The sequence below is a fragment of the Opisthorchis viverrini genome (assembly GCF_000715545.1).
Source record: "Opisthorchis viverrini unplaced genomic scaffold opera_v5_44, whole genome shotgun sequence".
Classification (NCBI taxonomy): Eukaryota; Metazoa; Platyhelminthes; class Trematoda; order Opisthorchiida; family Opisthorchiidae; genus Opisthorchis; species Opisthorchis viverrini.
The window spans coordinates 1157753-1179963 of NW_008751700.1; the positions used below are offsets into that span (position 1 = coordinate 1157753).

The window sequence follows — 22211 nt, forward strand, 5'->3', positions numbered from 1 at the left end:
GGGCTGGGATACTGCCAGGGCGCCTACACCTAGACAGGAGGACGATTAGGGTCCTCAGTCAAAGCCTTTGGCTCAAAAGCCTAACCGCAAGGCAGCGGTGTTTGGCGGGAAATGCAAATGCATCATCATTTCTACGGAACAAGTCGCCACATGTTCCAACCCCCAACTTGGAGGGCCAGGAGACTGTGTTCGTCAGACCTCTAACCATTGACCAACCTGGTATGAGAGACTCTGTGAGTGTCGCGGGACACTCTCCAGTATAGCTCAATGGATCGCTGAGGTGCGCAAACCGTCACACCACGGTAAGGTCCAGTCTCTTGGGGACGGAAGTAATAGGTCTCTGTTGCAATAATGGTAAATTTAGGTAGGAATCCGAATAGACCCCACTGCGAATATTTGGACCATAGGAAAAGTAAGGTCCAGTCTCTTCGTGACGGAAGTAATAGGTCTCTGTTGCAATAATGGTAAATTTAGGTAGGAATCCGAATAGACCCCACTGCGAATATTTGGACCCATAGGAAAAGTAGGGAACTTCTCTGTCGAGTCAAACTTATCAGCTGATCCTTCGGTATAGATGGTTTTTGTTTTGTTGTCCACCTTTTTCCGGAAGGGAATACTTTCGAGCATAGAGGACCACGACGACCCCCAAGTTGTGAACCACTTGATTAGGTTGATAGTCCTCAGTCAAAAGATACGTATTCTCCTATCGCTCTGACCGTTTCTGTAGGCTTTTTGGAGCCAGTAGAATATAAACTTCAGTTTCGTATATGGTCACCAAAAATCCAAGTTCAGGTTATCTTAATTCAGTTTCGAAACAGCTGAAATTCGTCCGCCTCGACGGCGACGGTCCGTGTCCTTATCTATGCGTAAGCAGTAACCATTATTCGAGATGGCTACACTAAAATTGATGTTTTGAACAGTTTGTCAGTTGGGACATTTTTGCTTCACTCCAACTGTCGCGTGATGCCAAACCAATGTAATGTCTCCAGTTTTCTTCCAGAACCTGATCAACCCATCCCGAACGGCTGGACTCAAGTCTCTGGCAACTTCTGGTGTATCATGGTATTGAATCATTCCCATATTCTGACAAATGGGATCATGTTCCCTGAGGCAAGATTTCACGATGGTCAGATGCGCTTGGTCCTGATCAATGACACCTTGGACCTGTGAGTACTTTGAAGCCCTTTGCAGTCTTCCATGCTATCACTTAATTCTGACATTTTTAAATCGACGGTTATATGGCAAAAGTTCCGGTAATCGGAAGCCTTGTGAATCCTGGTTAGGTGAATTGTTCAAAACGATGGGTTTCGACGCTTAAGTTTGTGCTAAATATCTACATTCATAAAACTGCCGGCATGGCCATCCTACCCTGCGAACTTTGCCGGGCCGTTGCCGCAAGAGGGAAGGCGTTTTCTCAGTTGTTTTGTCTCTTTTCTGGGTTCGTGTTTTCTAATTGACTTTTGAATCCACGGGCCTTGTTGGTGGAATGGAGCGGTCCACCTTAATAACAAATATTCCAATTTGAAAGTTTGAATGACTATTAAAACACGGAGACTGGTAGATATTTGCATTATCTCGTATGTATTGAGGCCAGTAGTCGAAAAAAGTTGTGATTCTTACAAAACAGGGTTAGTCACTTGACCAAATCATACTAGGCATTGTGCAACTATAAAACATGTGCCGTCGGCGGAATGCTCCTTGGCTTCTTGAGTCCAAATCTATTTTGCTAAAACGCTTGATCGACTTGCAGGCGAGAACCAGCGAGCCTCTGTCGTCAGTCTTTCTAACTACAGGGTAGATCCTGAGAACCCGTTATCCAAGAACAAGTCGCCTCCATAGCATCCAAATACTTTGTCTTCCAACGCATCGAACATTAGTTCGCGACACTTTGAAGATGAATCTTTGAATCTGTATATCTGGCACAATGAAAAGTTATCACACTTTATGGCGTCGAATGTTCTCCTCATCTGTGCCACAGGACATTTTCATCCCATTCATTTCTTCACACATTTGGTAGCAATATTCTCCATAGGTCAAGTTTTGGTAATCCGATGTTGAGTGTCTCCAAATTCCAATCACTCTCAGTCAAATGGGTAAACCGAATGGTCTATCAGTTCTCTCATGTGGACGCCTCGGGAGTTGACTAGTTAAGGGACGCCCAGTGACGGCGTGTTTTTACGTAGCACTCGGTAAGCACCCAACGGGACGGACGAGAGCCACCAGTGATGTAGACAACTTTCGCTGTTGGAGGTTAAATCACAGTCCAACCCATAGAAACTCCTGGATTCTTCTGGTGATTTCTGTTATTCTTACCCTACACCCTCTTTCTTTGTGAAGACGTAGAGAGCAGCCAGGTCGCATCCGTGTCTCTCGATTTAACGATCTTATGCTTCTAAAGGGAGCTAAAGAGATTAAGCGGAACCATCGTGGTAGAGATCAGCAATGTGGATGGGCGTACTCCACCACAGAGCAAGCCAGTTAGCTTTGCCGTGGAGTTATTTCCAGTATAGGTTCCTGAAGAAGCTTTTCGTGACCCATTTTTGGAACACAAAAGGCTCTCCTAGACGCTTCTAGCACTCGTCTCACCACAACAGCCTAGAGTTCACTGTGCATACTCGGGTATTCAAGTTGGTATTGATGCATTTATTGTTCTGCTGGCTCGTGTGAATCGATGGCCTCTCCGATGTGACCAGCGGTGTCTACTACATAACAGGGTCACAGTTCTGTCAGTCCGATGCAGATGTATGGATTAATAAAAGGAATCTCTGAGGCTTGACGTAACCTTTGTCCACGGCTAACCGAGGCTGAAACCAAGTCAACCAGCTACCGAGGACTGTATTCGGCCCCGGACGGGAACGTCCAAAGTTTAGCATCCTCATTCTGCGTCTGAGGTGTGGTTTGAACGTCAAAACTAATCCTTTTCCCTCACAAATCAGTAGCAACCCCGGTGTTTCAGGTGTGTACAAACCATAGGCTCGCGGAACGTGAGGGACCAACCTGACAACTGCATTGTTGGTTCCTCGAGTTGTAATGTCTTAGTTGTAACGAAACTCAGAATATACGGAAAAGGTATGAATCTATTCGAAGAAGGGAAAATTAACGAAATACACTCATCTGCTTACTAATTTGTTTATGAACAGAGACTCACCTGGAACCCACTTGAAAACACCATAAACGAGACTTTCAGCTGTGTTCCGTTTGAGTCTTCTGTTAAAACCAAGAAGGGTGAAACTGGTTGAGACTGTCGAAGAGTAGTGTATTTTTTCTTGGAAAAAAGTCCCTTCAGTAGATTGATCAGCCGAAATCTTTGGCTTGCTTCGGGTGGAAAACTCAGAGATGAGTAATTTGCGAAATAACTAGAATGCTATGAATCGAATTATTACGTTAGTTTATTAATTAAAGGAGCTACCTCATTGTTCGCGTCGTCCACAGAATATACCAGGTTGAACGTCAAACCTTTTAACTACCGTAGTGGCTTGTCCTTAGTTGATCGAATGTTACTTCTTAGTCTTTAAGTTAGATTCGCCAGACTTTGTTAACGCGAGGACGAATGTAGGCGGCCGTTACAATTGATTAGGTTCTTCTCGATGATTGGGCTCAAGACGATAGCTATTGGTGTTGCCTTTTCCGTAGTGTTGAGATTCTTTTGGATAAGGCTGAGTGATCGAAAAGCACGGAAACTGTGATCGTCCTTTAATGACTTCCTTTTCAGTACAGTGACTATGGTTTGCCTTTGGCTGTGTTCAAGTTGGTGGTATTTTGCACTGGCCAGGTAGATGTGCCAGTAGTATGCATCTGACAAACACGATTTCCTTCCAAGGTTGTTATTGCTCTTCAGGTTTTTTCTTCACCGACGAACAGTGGGTACTTCGCAGTGGATGTGGAAGTAATGTAGATAAGGAGTAATTAAGGGCCATCTGGTAACGATTCATCACAGTCGTAGATCCGAGGATTTGACACGAGAATTCAATGATCCACATTGTCGAAGACCCCTTAGAAGTATACCTATCTTATGTAGAATTCTCCTAGGATCTATTTTTCAGTAGCCCTTCCCGGGTGTCCATAGGCTGGCTAAGCATACATGCTGGTGAACACCGCAGTGTTTCGTTTCGTTCTTCAACATAGAGCATAACTTCGCCACATGTTGGGGAGCACTTTTGTGAATGCTATCACCGGCCTAAGCAAATTTCAGGATGCATAGGTTTTAATGATATGGAAGGATAGCAAATGCTGGGCTAACCTCATCCGCTTCGTTTTGCCCCTAAAGTTTTAGTCCTCACTCAGAGAGATTTGCGTGTCCTGACAGCTGACGCTAGCGTTAACGTTTGGTATCTCCTGTGTCATTAAATTAAACGATTAAATATGCCTTGAACCTACTAATGCAGTAGCGTTCGATTTGTAGTCTCTGGTAAATCTCTGTTTTTTTTTCAGTATTACCGCCGCCTTTCCGCTTATTTGCCGTGGCAGTGATAAAACCTTGCGATTGCCACACTTCTTGCTGCAATATGTAACAACTTCTCTCGCTTCTTGCTTGCAGCTGCTATTTTACTGCCCGATTCCACCCGCGACACGTGTTAATGGTATTTGTTAACGTTACCGTTTTACTTACTGTTGTTTTATTGTTCCGCCTCATTTTTGTTTGCTGGCATTATTGTCTTCATACCAAAGCTCTGTAACAGCTCGTCCGACTAAACGTTTACAGTTATGTTATGCACATCAGTGAGCCAGTCTTAGGCACTACCGTTCGTAAATTACCTGATCGACGATTGAGACTTCTTCAGTGGTTTATGAAAGCTTATTCGATTGTCAGAATAGAAAGTTCCAGCCGAACTCTTCCAACACTGAGCAGCTAGCTAAAGGCTGTGGCATTGCGACAGTGATGAAACCGACGCTTTCGTAACCAATATCATAGGTGAATTTCAAACGCACATGCGTGCAATCAGCGAACTATCTGTTTACTTTATGATCACACCGCACATCACGCACACTATGTGTGTGCGTTCTGCTCCGAGCAATTTATTATCTCCTTAACCGGAACCCAATGGCACACTTTTTGTTTCCAGTATAGAAATATGTTCTACCTACTGATGGATACTCAGTAAACAGATTGGCTTTTATTTACCAGTATGGTCAGCGGCCACGGCTAGTGGAGTCAAACAGAAGCTAGGTCACTTCATGAAGTACGAATTATGGATAGTGAAGTTTTACGAGCTAGATTTATTCCTATTCAGGAAGTACTTAGTATTTATGTCTGCAGACAAATCTCTGTACATCAAAATGCTGTGTATGGCACTGAGTTTCGCTTGGCCGGATAGTCGCATGTTGGTCTTGCGTGACCGACTGAATTCCGACTGATTTCATCGGTCCTGACCTTCGATATTGATTATTGACTTATTATTAACTTTATGATGTCTAGGCGTGCTCGAAACACTTGGGATGAATTTTACTGATGATTCCCAAAACGACTGATCTTGCTGAATTTCTGTACCCGATGGATTCCTTTATTGGGCACGGAACGGACAAGTGTGTTCATCACGTATTTCAATGTTCCCACCAAGAAAAGATGCACTAATTTTCATTACTATACTAATGGCTAAGTTATTTGTTTGAAGATGAGTTTTAAACCAAACAGTGAAAAGAAGAATCAATCCTTTATGTCTGCCTCCCTTAGGTCTACTACCTAATTTTGTACTATTCTAATCCATTTACGATGTGTCCAAACTGTAACAATAGTAAAACATTTGAGGCTTTGTCCGAAAACTCAAAAATTGAGCCGAATATTCATCAGTGACATTACTGAGGTCAGCCAGCGGTCAATTCTTTGAGGATCTCCGAACAAGTACAAAAAAGGGACACGTAGAAGTAAAACAGCATAAACTGTTCCCGGACCTTTCTTCCCAGCCTACACTCGCTTCTTCTATCTTATTTTGCCCCTGTCTCGGTTGTCGCCACTTCTAATCAGGTACGAATAGCGTAAACGAGAAAAGCCGGCTTGTGTAGAGCAGGACTGAGCTATTCCTCAAGTGAAGCAGTCGTCGCTTTACCGAACGCCCGTTCACTGATCTTCTCAATTCGATTAAGTTTATTCCAACTATAGTTTCAAGATATCCATGATCAGACATTCATCCTCAGCGGCGAAATATCCCAGGCGTACAACATTGCAGCCCTCACTGTAGTCCGATCCACTTTAAGCCCCCTTGGTACTCTTTTTCGACCCGAAGGGATAAACGCAGTTGTGGTCTTCGCGGTTCGTGTGTTCGTTTTGTGCGCCACACTACGGTCAGAGTTAACACAACTTTCGAGATACGTACACTGTTCTACCTCCGAAACCATTGGAGGTTTCAAGTTTACTGTTCAAGACTCCGTTGATCGTCACGGGTGATTGAAGATAGCCAGTTAAACTGTTAAAAGTGTGTACCCCAAGGACCCACGCATTCTTCCAACTTTAGAAGCGAGCAGGTCGTTTTTTCCCTGCCATAGGCCTTTTCGGCCTGTTGTACGTATCAATTGGAAGAGTTTTCGCACGTTACAAAAGTTTCTCATTTCCTCCATCCCTTGAGCTCGCTGAAGACGCCAAGCTCGCTATCAGCGCGATTACTGTTTTCACCTGGCGCATGAAATTTCATCGACTTACATTGTGTTCACCTGCAGGAATACGCATCCGAACCTCGAGCAAGCTCAGAATCTCGTTCAGGATCCAGTGCATCGTTGTCATCATCTTGGATGGTTGGGATTCTCCTTAGTAATAGTCGACATCTGACGATGGATTAGCTGAAAAGGACTTCAGTAGGTGGCTTTGATAATAGGGTCTGAGAGCTTTGCAATAGACAGCAACTTGAATGTTCCCGAAAAATGCCACAAGAAGCAAAAACCGACGAGCATGTGATCAAAATCCACATAATTGTTCCAGAACGACCGGTAATCCGTAACTGTCCCATGCCTTCTGCAGCCAGTTGCATTGTATTCTGCATTCGATTGCATGTGCGGGACACCAACTGGCTGACTGCTCCTCGCTTCCTTCGGATGTCAGTGTAAAATAGCAGGTTTGCGGTCAGCACACAACTGGGTCAGTATGACTCCACGCATAATGTAGCGACAAAATTTATCAATCGAAATAGGAATAACCAATAAAGTTCGAAGACTTGTGTGAATAGCTGGGAAATCTGTAATCCACCTCCCACCTGCAAAACAGGTTCGCGAATTGAGCCTCATGTTATGCATGATTATTAATCTGTGCTGTCTGCTCCGTAAGGAGCACATCCGTCAGATATAAATCTTGCATAAGAACGACCAGGTTGTTATTCTTCCACCTGAAAAGGGATTCGGGGTTTTTCCAATCAAACTCACCGATCATGCGACCAATTCTGTCAGAAATATGCTACTTCGTGGTTGTTCGATAACAAATGGTCACCAATCACAAACAGGATTGGCTTGCCACGATCCGTTTCCTCATCATCCAGAACAACAAAACTAATGCTGACACCGATGCTTCGCTGTCGTACAAATGCAGATTTTATTCGTTTGTAATCAAAGTCTTAAAGTGGAATGAAGAGAGAATGGTGGTTTACGGAGGGACCTGGTGCTCGCCTATCAAAAGCACTCAGTTGCCTACATCTCTAGTCAGACAACCTGAAAAGAACTGACAGCACCGTACAAATGCAGATTTTATTCGTTTGTAATCAAAGTCTTAAAGTGGAATGAAGAGAGAATGGTGGTTTACGGAGGGACCTGGTGCTCGCCTATCAAAAGCACTCAGTTGCCTACATCTCTAGTCAGACAACCTGAAAAGAAACTGACAGCACAAACATCCATTAACCGCCATTTATTGCAATGTTTCCGGCCAAGTTAAGGGTTAGTCACGGGGCCACCAACATGGAAGATGTACGCATCAGCAACACGTAGACTCTTCCTAATTACTTCCACAACTTTCTGCCAATTCACACGTTGTCCAACTCGCAGTGTGCTTCATTCTGAAGGAGGCAGGAGAGCAACAATTGTCTTGGTAGACGGTTTTTTGAATGCGCAACACATGGTTGAGCAATGTATGCTTGATGGATGTGACTGACACAACCTTTTTAAAAGGGATGGATCGAATCGGACTTATGGTCAAAAGTACAATGTATCATCTATCACATGTTTACTGTTGGCACAAAACTTATGGCGCTTGAATGTCTCTGCACAGGCTACTGTCCATACCTCGATCTCCACATCACAAGCTTCATCCATGGCTCGTCAAACCGTAAAGTCATGAACATGCTATCGGTACCAAAATAGCTTGAAATTATGACTTTCAGAAAGTGCAATGGAATCCACAACAAACGGCCAACTTTTTGACTCTGAATCATTATGCTGATGTTCCTTCCAAAGAAATTACTAACACTGCTTTTGGTTTTGCTACCGAAGGTAAAATTTCGTCAGGACTCTTTGGAAGATGTATGTGCGCCTCTCTGAGTTTGGAAAGTATAGTTTTTGTCCAGTGAAATTTCCCAAAGACACGTGAATGTCGTTTCAATGAAGAGTTGTCACAAGTCATCTCGGGCACATTGTCAGCAATCCCGTAGGAACTGTCAGTCTGCGCTTCAGTTTCACTGTTTATAATCTATACCGTTCCTGGAATCGGTTCCCCTGGAAAGCACCGTACTAGCTCATCGTCGCTCAGTTCCATTGGTAAATTTCGATGGCACATGGAAATCGGAAAACATCACGAAACTCAGGTTTGGGATACCTCGGGTTGACTAAAGCAGCACCGCATCATAATCTCCAATGGTGATCATTTGGTTGCGTATCACGCGTCCACAGTCACGTTTTTACGACCACCAATTTTGTTGTTTTTGCTCATTTATCCATTCCTTACTTGAATAGCGTAGTTATCTAATCACTGTCAACACAAATACTCCCCCAAAACTTATCCCTCTCTCGCTTTGCCTCATCCCAACGTCTCTACAGCCGGGGGCACATCCAGTTGGTCAGGGATATGAATAGTGATCGAGGTCTGGTTGATACGACCTACATGAAAATCATTCCCGTTCTGGCAGTCCGTGTTCTGCCTGCAAAATCGTCAATGACATATACTCTTTTGGATGGTGAACCTATCTGCTGTCAAGCCTTTCAAGCCGAAGTGCAGAACGCGCGATTCCAAATCCTCACGTGCGCTGATACCGAGTTGGGCTCAGCAAAAACCGATTTCTAAACAGGACACGTTTTCTCGTTTTTTCTACATCTTTTTTACTTATGTTAATGACCTCCATACACCACATCACCGTTTTCGAGGCAGTTTCTTGTTTCTATTGCTAGTTCACAGGTAGGACAAAACGAACTAATCGGTGATACCTCACGAAAGAACGCACTCGCGACCGTTCAAGTAGCTTCCCTTATCCCTTACTCTTTCTCTCTCCAGAGATGCTCGTCTGTTATGAGAGCACGTAAATCGCGGGCAAAACAAAACGGCAATTAAGAAGTCGTTCTAATATCCCTGAATTAGCGAACAAAAGTAGTCTTACTGGTTCCTTCGGATTGCTGAGGCAAAACGAAAATGGACGTAAGACTGGCCAGATCCACCCGGGGGAATATGTAAAAGATCTAGTAGGGATGTGAAATGATAACTTTGAGTGGAATAAGATTTCTCTATCTGAGACATCAATTTCGAAACGCAGTGATAAAACGTCTGATAATGCAGAAGTAAGTGAACAGCCCAGAAGTGCTGCAGTGCGATCTGCTTCCGGGTGCCAGGTGCGACATTTCAGACAACAGAGGAGAATGTGCGCAAACCGCTCATTCGTTCTGGTGAACTGAAGGTTGGAGAGGGTCGTGTTATTGGTACAGACGTACAGACAGAGAGGTGTGGTCCGATAGATACCCGCAACTCATCGATTTGTCATTCGACTTCTGAGCCTCCCATGGTGAAATTGGATTGCGTAAAGATGGTCACCCGGCCAGTTAACTCGAGCTACACCCTGTCGATGAACTGCATTGTGGTCAAACTCCGCTAAGGTCAGAAGTTGCCGCAGACTAGTGTTTTTCAAACAGAGCTGTCTTAGTGCCTGATGAGGTGGCTCTTCAAATATCTGAGCTTCAAGAGCAACATTCAGTAGAAGGTCATTCAAACGCACCCCAGAAACAAGAATCTCGACTCCTTCAGTCTCAATCCTCCATTGCAATGGGATTTCAGCCACGATATATCGGGTTTTGCATCGCCAACAAACCCTAATCTAGTGCTTCCAGGGGGTGCATAGTCCGTTTGGTTTGATGTTTCTTTTGAGTCCTTTGTAACTCGAGGAACTGCTAACGGCCTATGGCGCTAAGTCGAGCTTAGACGTACCAACAAATCGACCTCATCTCAAAGCACAAACACCGATTGATTTATCATCGTTACCCGGCAATGATCATCATCCGTTTATGTGGCTCCGTAACTCCAGCGGTGGCTGGCGTTACCGTAACTCCACCTCAATATGGCTTACCAATGGCCTGGATAGTCACTCTTCCGAACGACCTCGGACCAACCTGCTGTCACTCATATCCTCAAGCGACATACAAGATGGTCAGGAAGGACTCCGCCGGTGCCACAAATGCAACTGAAGAGCCCAAGACCACTCAGAGGTTCCTGTCGCCTCAGTTTCTTGGTTCTCTGGGGCCGTGCTATCTGAGATCACGTTGTTCTGCTATCTGAAGTGGAGGGTTGTCAAATGATATATCAATATTTCGTGGTCGCCAGACAGTCTTCTATGAGTTGCATTAATTTGTAGCCCCAGAGATTTAGGATCATTTATGCAATCAATAGCTCCAGTCACCTCAACATCACCCACTGTCTGCTAGTTCATCTTCAGCTGCCCAGAACGATCTTCCCGAGCATCCTGGATAGGCGCATTCTCCTGTGGAGGTGTCTTGTCCGTATTCATATATCTTTCGTCTTATGGTGGACTAAGTGGTTCAGTACAAAAGTTCGCGCTCTTCCCAATCCAGCCCCCCCCCCCTATGTATCGAGACCGGTGAACCCCAACATGGGACTGTAGTCTGTATTTCTAGGGCGATTCCTTGATAAAATCTTTAATTGTGGACAGGTTGATTTTCGTGCTTTGACTCCCCCGCCACCTTCTCCGTGTTCTTTCACTAATCACTGCATTTAGATTGCACTCAGGTTAAATATTTTGGGCTAGTCTGTCATTCACTTGCTACCGGTGACTTTCATCCCTTTCATACCCAACATGATGAGCAACAGCAATTAGGGGATAAAAGGTGGTCTGATCTGCCGGATAATGGGCATGATGAACAGTAACATACCCTTTGCTGTGCAAGTCACTCGATTAATGATGGCACGTCCGTCACACGGTGGATAATCATGGGAACCGAGTGACGTCTTAGGTTACTGTATCCGTATATTCCTTACAGGGTTTTCTACACCACAAATTGCGTCCCTAGGACCCTAAACCCAATTGCTGTCGCGCACCAATCATCGTAAAACTACGGTCGTACCACAGTTTCTGGCGCTTGCGATACAGTTATCATCAGGTGTGAGTAAATTATGTGACGTTGGGTGAGAGTGGTCGCTAAAATAGGGGTGTGTCAAGCTTTGGTGTTGATTTTGGATTTACTTGGCAAGCTGACATCATCCAGACAGTTCTGACACGGTACTAACTAATAGGTTCATGTAAACAATGTCGTGCATGATAAAGCAATAAAGTCTATCTTGCGGTCGTGGTTATGACATTAGGCGGACATTTTGATAAATAAAATCAACTTCTAACCGCTTGCGAATACCCAGTAATAGTTTCTCCAAGAGTAGCAACTTCCCAGTTAAAATCACTTTACTCCGGTTCCGTGAGGTTAGAATTGAAATTAACACCTCGTAAAAGCCCACACTCCCCCCTCCAAAGAAAACCGCTCTCAAAATCTTTGCGGCGAAAAATGCTATGACCAGGATGCGAACGCTTCGAATTGGGCTCCCATGTCTTGACACCCATTAGGTGCTTAAACACTGACCCAACTAAGACATCTTTCCCCTTATTGTTCATAAGATAATTTTCGTCTGCGCGGTGCACTACCAAAATACCCCTCTATGAAGCCCTCTTTCATAATGAATCGCTTAATATCGGTCGCTTATGAATGTCCCCTATAAAGGCATAACTGTCTAGATCGATCACCGTTGGGTCTTTTCAGGTGATCTTCATAGCTGGAACAAGTTTACCTCACTTATTTTTCTATGATGCTAACTTGAACTTGTGGATCAGAAGTGGTCTCTTCTAGAGGTGACTCCTAGAGGGACGAATGCTCACTTACTGTCCCTCTCTCTCTCTGTCGATAAACTACTTCAAAGGATAGACCAGTGACAATCTCTTCTGCCATCTGATCTTCTCTGGAAGGGTGTTGGGTACTGAAACAACTTTGTAGGCCAAACAGCGTAGGTTTATTAAGGTTGCTCCATCGTGAAAGTGGGTAGGTAAACATTCAATACCATCCGGCTTAACATAGCTCTAGAAGGCCTCCATACTAATGTTCCCCAATAAACTGAATGCCCAAAGCGAGGAAGAAGTAAGATCTCACAAACATGCGGATTCTGGTGCAATTCCGGTTAGTGCCGAACGTTTCCTTCGAAGCCAGTGTTGAAATGCATTTGTTACAAAGGATTGTAACAAGTTTTAACCCTTTGTGTACATTGTATCTTCATCTTATGCTGGTAAGTACTATGGTTAACACCAGCCGGACCGTTCCTTGTGAATGGTCTTTATTTAGTCAAATTAAAGACAGAACGCTGCCCAACAACCACCGCATTTTCGTCAAAGAACTGTAAAAGGCAGTATGTCGTCTCAACAGTAAGCTCCCATGTAGAGACCCTTCAACTATAATATTTTCTAGTATCCTCCCGATATATTATTTACTGTGGGCCGGTTGTATGCTGACTGTTTGCAAAACATCCAGAAGACCATTCAATCAACTTCAATTTTGGCAAGTTATGGAGGGAACTTTCATGGATTATGTATTATTTGTACATCTGTTAAGTTGCACGACCTAGGTTGTACACTCACCTCACTTTACCAACGAGTTTATTGTCGCACACCAAACCGCATAAGCTCGCTTGCTTTGCCGCATCATGCTGGTAGAACAGCATCCAATAGAACAAGTTGTCAGAATGAAAAGCCAACTAAGAGCATGCCTGAATGAACTTTGTACCCTAAATCGGTCTTTTGTTCTCATCGCCCAAGTCTGGAAGAGTGGCTGGTTTTAAACTACCTAACAGATACGGGTGTCCTCGGTGTATCCAATTTTCAACGTCTCAGTCCATCAACTAGAAATGCGGGTCATGGCGTACGTTGTGGACCAACTCCTCGAGTTTAAAAATCAGAACACCAGGTATGCTTCGTTCGTCCTCCTCCACTAGCTAGTCCCACCATGGTCGTTGAAACTCAACCAGTTCGGGTACAATATCGAGATTGGAATGACGGACTATGCGCGTGTACAAACGATGCGAAAATATGTAAGTGTTCTTGGAGTTTTACTGAAGGAAATTCGCAAGATAGTAGGTAAACTTACGTTGTTTTTAAATGTATTAAAATATAAAACACATACATCGCACAAAGGACACTTTGTGATTGTTATTTTAAGAATTACCCGAAACCTCACTAACTACTCCAACAATCAGAGTTCATCACTAGTTAGCACAAGCGCTACACGGATCACTAATCGTGAAGTTTAACAGCTTTCGCGTGAATCCCCTCGAACACTTCTCTTCAACCACAAATGCGTTGGGTTCCGGTTAAGCCTGATTTTCAAGGTATCGAAGTGTTCTTAAACGTGGCTTAAATGCAGTTGAAAGAATCTGCAGTGGTCCCTGGAAGGCATCCAAATTCCGTCTCCAATCCCTAAAGCAGTTCAACACCGCAAACTTCTCTGCTAAGTGATCGGGATGGAAAACCCCTAAACTGTTTTTTTCAGTGCTAGATAAGTACATTACAGACTGTTCTGCTTAAAAGATCGCTTAGGGATACAAACCATATGCCCACTGCATACCAGTTAAGTAAATGTATCCTCTGGGAATACTTGCTGATGAGACCGGTGTGATCACTTTCGAAGGATCCCGGGTGACCATAAGAGCTTAGATTCTTGAGCTTCCACTATCCAAGAGTTTTTGGAAAAATGTCACTCCTGTGGTACCTCCGTCCCTTGCTGTGCCCATGATGCCGACCTACCCCAGTAGTCTTATTTATTTCGGGCTAGTGTGTTTTTTGGTGTGTGCCGCAACACTTCTTGGTCATTTCTGTATCAGCGTCTGACGATCTGTGTGGGCGCTCAACCGTTTGTTGACTAGATCCGCGGAATTCGGTGGGATGCCTTTCTCCTTACGTTTATGAAGTGTATTCTTATATCCTGTATATTGTAAGTAGTTTGCACTGAAATTCATTTTGCCCTCAACGGTCGCTAAAGGATTGTACAAAACGATAACCAATCTCCCTGGATGATTCTACATATCCCCATGAAAGTGGTATCTTTGGCGATGCTTCAGGCCGGTTAGACAGAAAAATTATCAGTTTATGTTCACTCTTACTTGTCTCATAGTTTTCTTATTATGTAGAGGTACGTCTGGATCTTTTGTCTGAATTCGCCCAGCTCATAGCAGAAGAATTTACACACCTCCGCCCTTGGAAGTGCATTTTGCGGTATGGCTTTCGGAACTGGCGTTAGTTCGACAAATAGTGCAGCCTAGTTGGAAGTCCGAAAATTGAAAAAAATATACCCGTCAATAAAAATGTAAATGAGGGTTAATCAGCTTAGTTGTTTCTTCCTGGTGCACGTAATGTTTTTCTACGGTTTTGCTTGACTAAATGTAAGAAGTTTGTCTCCGATAGAACGAAGGCGTCACAGCCAGGTCAGCAGCCAAACCTGGAATGTAAAACAGATTCTTTAGACTTATTGGAGATTCGTTTGGTTTCATCCTAGTACAATGCTTGATTGATTAATAGCTGGATAAACTGTACAGGCTAAGCTGAAGATGTTGCCGGAGAGAGTCAATGTATGAATAGCTTCTAGAGCGAGTGATACTCCCTGGCCTCTTGGATCGAAGAAGAAGGTTTGGTTCGGGTTTCCTACCCTGAGTGTGTGAACCGAAGGTCCCACCTAGAAGATAGTGGAAGAATTAAGTTTTCTCGGTTTTCTCTCCCCAAGCCTGTAAAAATAAAGAACCGAACCTCGTAGTGCTGGTGACGGTTTTCTTGGGAGACCCCTTCTGGAGTTTGGCTTAATTTGCTTAATTTGGCTTAATTGGCTGCATAAGAGTGGCCTGATCCGAGGGCCTGGAGAGTAAGATATAGATGTCTGACTGTTGATGCCATTGCATAAATCGGATGCATCTGGTGCCGCGTCGGGCTCATGGTAAATTTTGTCTTTCAACAGTACTGGATGAATCCCTGATAGTAACTGTCGGTTATTGAATGGTCGAAATGTGGAATAGGTTTAAGTTTTCCTAACTTGTGCTTTCCCCAGACGGTGGCCTCGTAAGTATAAGACTGATTACCGCCCGGCACTCCAGTGTTCTCATACTGTCATCATGATGAACAGTAAGACCTTAACTCTACTTCCGGTCAATAAAATTTTTCACAGTAGGAAGACTCGCTGTCTTTACCAACCTGCTCCTTGTTAACGTTTTTAACAAGGCTAGGCTTCAAGAGCCTCAAGCTCATCCCGTGTCATTGTGACACCCAAACCGTACTATCCCATCTAGGTGACGGTTTTAGAACCAGAGCAGCGGATCTCACAGGAAATACCGCTCTCAAAGGACCACTTCTAACAGTGATTATGACAACTACCAAAAAGATCTCTTCAAAGGAGCCAGTTTTTGGGATGTGAGTGAAAGGATGAGTGAAAAAGAAACGTAAACGTCAGATTTTTTCGAACAGGACAGCTGTATGAAGTTTAACTTTTCAAAGTTTTGATTATCCGTATTGGGCCTCGTCAGGCTACATAGCAGTGAGACTGAATCTCAGGAGGATGTACTGTATTACTAAGAGCATATAATGTTATTTTCATCGTCGTCAGAGTTATCACAATGGTTATAGTCGCTGTCGGTGTATGGTTTGGCTACGAAGTGTGAAGAATACATTGGTACAGAGCCAGAGCAACCAACATAATTCGTTTAATAAAAAAATGCATCGTGGACACAGAAAGCAGTCAGTCGTACACATAAAACTAACAGTGCTTGCAAGCTAAGTTTGGACAATATGTTACAAACTCTCACAAACTCGACGTGATAAAACCTTGATATTAGAGAGATGGATTTGATATTCAAGTGATCTTTTATGAAAACCCACACATGTTTCGAACATATTTACAACTACCCAACCCGTTACCGCCATTGGACTGCAGGAAATTCGGCCGTTCATTGTCCAGAAACAGAGACACGTGCTTCCATACCTAATAAAAACAGATTGTTCGGTCTATCACGTGTTACTAAAAATTGATACATGAGAATCTGTTACCCGTATGATCCCCATATCTCAGTCAATTTATAGGATTATTTCCGCTGAAGTTTTCGCCGCTCAGACCACAAAAATTCTCAACGTTTTATTTAGGATAGAGTGACCAGCGCCTTTGGATGTTTTACAGGTTTGCAGCGATACCCCTCTGGTTAGGTTCGACAGTTCTTGTTGTATTTTTTATCCTTGCTGTATTTGTGTCTTGTAGCACCATACTGCATCATATTGAGCTATATTGTAGGTGTTATTGCATTGTGTTCTGTTCTATTATTCTGCTCTGTATCACGTTTCACTTCCTGTACTAACATCGGATCGTTCTTTCGTCGAACGTACAGGTTGCATAACAAGCTTATCTCATGCTTCATTTTCATTTTCTTGACTCAGAAATGGTTTGGATATTTATTCGTTCAATAGTTTTCACAAGGCTTCTTTCTACCCACATGTCACTTGATTATATGTCTCAAAGAACCTGCAAAAGGATATTATCTCTTTACCATGAAATTGCTCATCGAGATCTAGTGTTCCCAGACCCACCGCTGAAGAATGTTCAGTAAGTTATATCAACGGAGGTGAAAACTATAAACTAAACCATAAATTTCGCTCTTGTGTTACGGCCAAAATTAACTCCGACACGTGATCCCACCTACATAAGGATGCGATTTGTTTTTCTGGCCAATACGAGTTTCGGTTCAGCGGTAAAAAGTTCAACCAGCGTTCATAACAGACTAGGGTGTGTGTTTGTCTTTACTGCTTCTGACAGTACCACAGGCTTGATACCTTCATTTGCATTTTGCGACACTCACGTTAGATGTCTGTTGCCGTTGTTTATTTGGCAGGTTGGTGTACACTCTGTTGCTACTGGTGTCGGCTATGCTATATCTCACAAAAGTTTGGTGACCCTTTTTGTCTGCCAGTTATTATGCCCTTTGTTGGATTCGCCTTTGGTCTGCTTCATCGTGGACGGCAGCGTATCAACGTAAGTTGAACAGCTTCCCTATATGAATGATAAAAATCCAATTGATAGGAATATCGCAATATTGCTAAGAAAGAGGTGCTATGATGAAGTTGATTAGCGTAACACAGCTGCTCAAAGGACCATTTAGGAATGCTTCAGCTATTGGTACATTCAACCGAACCATTGAGCCGAAACGAGGTAAAGACGGTTTTCAAGAAAGAACGCATCCACCGTCCCGAAACGAAGTGGTATGGCGAACCAATATGAATGCATTTTTGGTTCACTTACAAGTACACGTGAAAGAGGAGATGTCAAAGATGAGAGCACAAGTTGAACGAATTTGCAACCAGCGATGGCAAATTCAGGAAAGCCTATTCTTGGAACGCCATGTGTGATCTGTTCGTGGTAGGCTAACACGCACATTCATGAGCCATTTTGAAGCGTACAGCACAACACCGTCATTAGGAATCAAATTGAAATTCTCCGAGGGACCCAGCGCTATTAAACTGGCAGACGTTAACAACGGTAGGTCTACACCAGAGACAGTTGTTAACGCGCCTGTGGGTAAGCAGATTACGTCAAAAGTCAGCCTGATGATGAGGTATACGTTGAAATCCTGCTGCGATAAGCCATAAGCACTAAGGTTATCACCCTAAGAACCGTGAAACAGAAGTAGCTAGAAGGTGCGCTACAAGCAACGTAAAAGTGATTCGCGCGACATCTGCAGTTAATGATTTATGTCTTGTAACATTTCACTCACGCAGACTTTATTGTCTGTATTCCCTGATAACTCACTACAGAAACGATGACTCCCAGCACAAAACCGGCTGTCTTGTGACTTTTGAGAAAGGCCTTAAACCTGTTTTGTCTTCAAAAAATGTTGCCTAAATGGGAAGGGGAAAGTGGTAAAGACATGTTAGGCTATTCATATTGGAAAAGCATCTTCGGCCACCCACGATCGGTTTCGCCGTTCTTTGGGCTCTTGAGGTAGGAGCGGTCCGCAAGTTCCCGTCAACCTAATGTTCTGCTTGCACAATATTCGCGAAATACACTCATTTGCACACCAAATTGACTTTCAGGAAACACTCAACTGAATCCAAGCTGAAGAATATCATAAACCAAACTGGTATGCAAATGATCGTATTTGTCGAATTCCGTGCAATCTTAGTTCGACTATAACATGAGGTTGACGGAAATCCACTGAGATATATCGGGATGTGTCTGTGCGACACTCACACAGTCTCTCATACCAATTGGTCAATGGTTATAGGTCTGGCGAACACAGCCCTCTGGCCCTCCAGGTTGAAGGCTGGAACGTGTGGCAACTTGTTCTGTGGAAATTGAAATGCACTTACATTTCTCGCGAAACCTCGCTGTCTTCCGGACAGGTTGTTGAGCCAAGGGTTTTGGTTCAGAACCCTGGTCATCCTCCAGCATGGTGTGGGCTCCTTGACACTGTCCAAGCCAACATACAACCATGAATTGCACACTTATACGACAGCGACGTGTCTATGAAACGTTGACATCATGCTCTCCGTGATAAAGATGATGACGAAATATCGCATTTTGATGAGTCCTTTCTGCTCGATCCTAAATGACTGGCTTATACTTTCCATCGATTCATCATTCATCCAAACCAAAGCCGTTCGGTGTTATACCTTTTTCGCTGTTTGCATAAGATTCTCAATGTTGATCATGAGAAGCCTAGTCTGTTTTGTTGAATTTTGAATTCCATAGAGCCTACTGTTGCAAGTCAACTGAACTCACTTAGGTTTATTAAGAACAGGTGAGTTTGTTTTACAAATTTCATCAGGAGCTATTCACAGGTTCACGGGCATCAAAATCATTTTGAAGCCGAGCGCAACAACGGAGTAGTAAATACCAAATGATGTCAGTTTCGCCATAGTGGCTGTGAGTTATAACTTAAATGCATGCTATCAGCTCAGGTTGTGTAGAAGGTTTTTGGATCATTCGCCCAGCATTCCCAACATTCGAATTAGTGCCTTCTGCGATGGGTACCGGGTGCTTCATCAACTTTGAAAAATGTCACACTGACGCGAAAAAGTCCTCTAACTGACCACTGAGGAAGCCACAGATCACTCAGGTTGCAGTGAGGCTGTGACATCTTATCCTCATGCCTAATTAAGTATGGCGGCTTTCCATTTGATAGGCCGCAGTGATCAACCCTAGATCCATTGCAACGAAACTCACTTGGACAGCACGCACATGCTAGTGAGCCAAGACAGCATACATAAATGCCATTCTCTCCAGGTGCATGGTTGGAAAGACGGACGCCAGAGCCTGTGTGCGCTTAGCAGTTTGGTTTATTGAAGCACCGAACTAGTTATAATAATGGGCGCGCAGTGACCTTTCGTCATACGGTGGCAAAATATTTGCAGATAAACTGCTAAGCCTGGCGAAAGGATCAACTATCGGTTGGTCAAAAGCCAGAGAAAGAACAGCTGGGAAACATCAGGAGCGCGCAACTTGAAGGCGTAGAACGATGTTTGTGTGAAATTCGTGACCTGGAATACGTGAGTCCACTAACGCGTGCCTGAACGAACCTACTTTGCACTAGTTTTTCGAGCGAAAATGATGCGGGATGAACGTTCATACAGAACACAGCTGTCGCAGTTCGTATTACGCCAAGTCCTCAAGTTGGGATTCAGGCTCCAAAAGCAGCAGGGACAATCTTAGCCTTTTCGAGCTGAATGGGTATATAGAATCATCGGATACATTAGCTGCTGAGGGAACCGCCAGAGGTCGAGTCTGTATGTGTCTGTACTCTAATGTGCTTTTCAATGGTCGTAAATTGGTGTAAATTTTGGTGCAATATGTCCTAAAGCATCCCACTTCAGGCGCCCGTGCAACGGACCCTTAAGGGTTAAGTAATTACATATCAAAGGAATATCACTATCAATATACACAGTTGATATTACCTGCGAAAATGCAATTGCCCACCAGTGAACCGGGTAAACAAGTTAAATGAACAGTTACTTGTTGTGTACGATTGCGTCCACAAGCTTTAGTCAATCACCTACAAAATCACGTTAGCAGTCGTTTCGAAGGTCAGGTCAACACTGGTTAGCTTCATGGGTCGTCGAGCCATCAGGCCAACCGAAAGTAACATGCCGGTTAGTCATTCGTGTGACTCAACTCAAGCATCTTGAGTGCTATATAGGAAGCTCTTGAATATAGTTTGCCCGGTACTTACATATGACCCTCTACCATGAGTGTTTTTGCAGCAGCATACACAGGGAATTACCGACGCGTTTGTAAAACTGGTAGAGACTATGTGTTCGATTACATTGTTCCTCGTTACCAGAATGGCAACACGAACTCCAGTCCACATGAAGACTTACAATGCTCTAGAGTTGGAGCTTTAACTGTGGTGATCCAAAATGATTGTGTTGGTGTTAGAAAAACAGCAGTCAGCCTATACTGCTGTTCATGTTGTTTCTAGGTGCTTGTAACTGAATCACGTTCCCGAACTGACGGAGTGTTTTAGGGTTATTCTTTATAGCGTTTTCCGGTTCCAGCACCCATTTCGTTTCCTTTTTCTCGAGAATGGGAACATCACCATGTAAGTTTCCATACTGAGCATAGAATGCTTTACTGATTACATCAGGCGACCGATGCCCACGTTGATCAACTTTGAATCGGTAACTTCGTTTAGACATTCCCTATTTATACACGGTAAGGGGAAACAACCTCCTGGCTGAAATTGTAAAGCGATTTGTTTGTCCTTCCGCCTCCAAGCTTCAAGAAATTCAAAAGACATTCATCCGGCGGTTACTGGATGGTTTGATATGGGCTTTTCTGATTACCAATAGATGTGCTGGTCAACGGGTAACTGAACCAAACCTTACTTATTTCCTCAACTGTGTTTTGAATCTCGCTTAGTAACACTCACTCTGTCTGTCCATTATCTGCAAACAGGGGACAGTATGCAGAGACTTCTGTGAAAACATTTGGTGTACCACATGCTACGTATGCCGGCTTCAACGCGACATGAAATATACGGAGATGAAGAATGGGTCGTTAGGATAGCGATGCATGTCAACGAGGAGTTGAACTGAAAAACCTCACGTCCGGAGCCATTGTACAGGCCTTCAAGATTCACCAAACTGTACCTATTTACACGCCGACTGTTTTCGAACACTGGCACCGAACTTTGCACAGAGCAAACACTACTATTGAAGTCTCACTGTACTGCTGGCAACTCCGCCTTATTTTCCTTGATTAGAAAGCTCCGAAATGACCTGATAAGCCACTTATCAGTTGCAACTTTAAAAGTCCCTCAATCCTCGATCGTTCCATTAACATCTAGCCCGTCAACATATGTATGTTTGTCGTCCACTCACCGACTGGACTCGACTCTCAGCGGCCCGGCTCTGGAGCCTGGTCAGAATTTTGATGACCCTGGGTTCGATCCCCTGATGAGTACCTTGGTACAATGTCCCGTCCCTAATCTTAACAAGCAGATATGGAACTGCTTCACAAAGTTGTAAAAGATGCTTTCACATCCCGCCAATGGCCTTAAGATAATCCTACAAACGAGTTGATTACGGCTGCTGTTTAGAGCATTCTCAGTCGGCCGACGCATTTTCCGCGTGATAACTGCCTGTTTCAGTGCTAAATGTACAAACCTTCGAGTACAATCCCTCGATACTCTGTGTTCTGTATCACATCCTTGTATACTTGGCAATTTTCCCTCTCATTTGTTTTCCCACGCAGGATATTGTGAACAGGAGAAATACTGATATCAAAACAAATCGCACCCAGTTAACTATTCC

The 22211-nt window shown here is 43.8% G+C and overlaps 2 protein-coding genes across 2 annotated transcripts in view; both read left to right on the plus strand.

Annotated features, from left to right (window-relative positions):
- The window catches only part of T265_03200 (hypothetical protein), a gene marked incomplete at both ends in the record, with an annotated part of 55253 nt that extends 46063 nt beyond the window's left edge, over window positions 1-9190 (plus strand). The window contains 2 exons of the mRNA XM_009167619.1: window positions 990-1166; window positions 8947-9190. Of these exons, the coding sequence (XP_009165883.1) occupies window positions 990-1166; window positions 8947-9190 (421 nt within the window). The remainder of the gene's footprint in view (window positions 1-989; window positions 1167-8946) is intronic.
- Window positions 9191-13372: 4182 nt separating this feature from the next.
- On the plus strand, window positions 13373-21430 carry T265_13187 (hypothetical protein; the record flags this gene model as incomplete). Its single annotated transcript, XM_009167653.1, has 3 exons — window positions 13373-13468; window positions 17297-17436; window positions 21355-21430. Coding segments are annotated over 3 exons (300 nt in total), but the record flags the coding sequence as incomplete, so codon positions are not given.
- Between the last annotated feature and the right edge of the window lie 781 nt (window positions 21431-22211).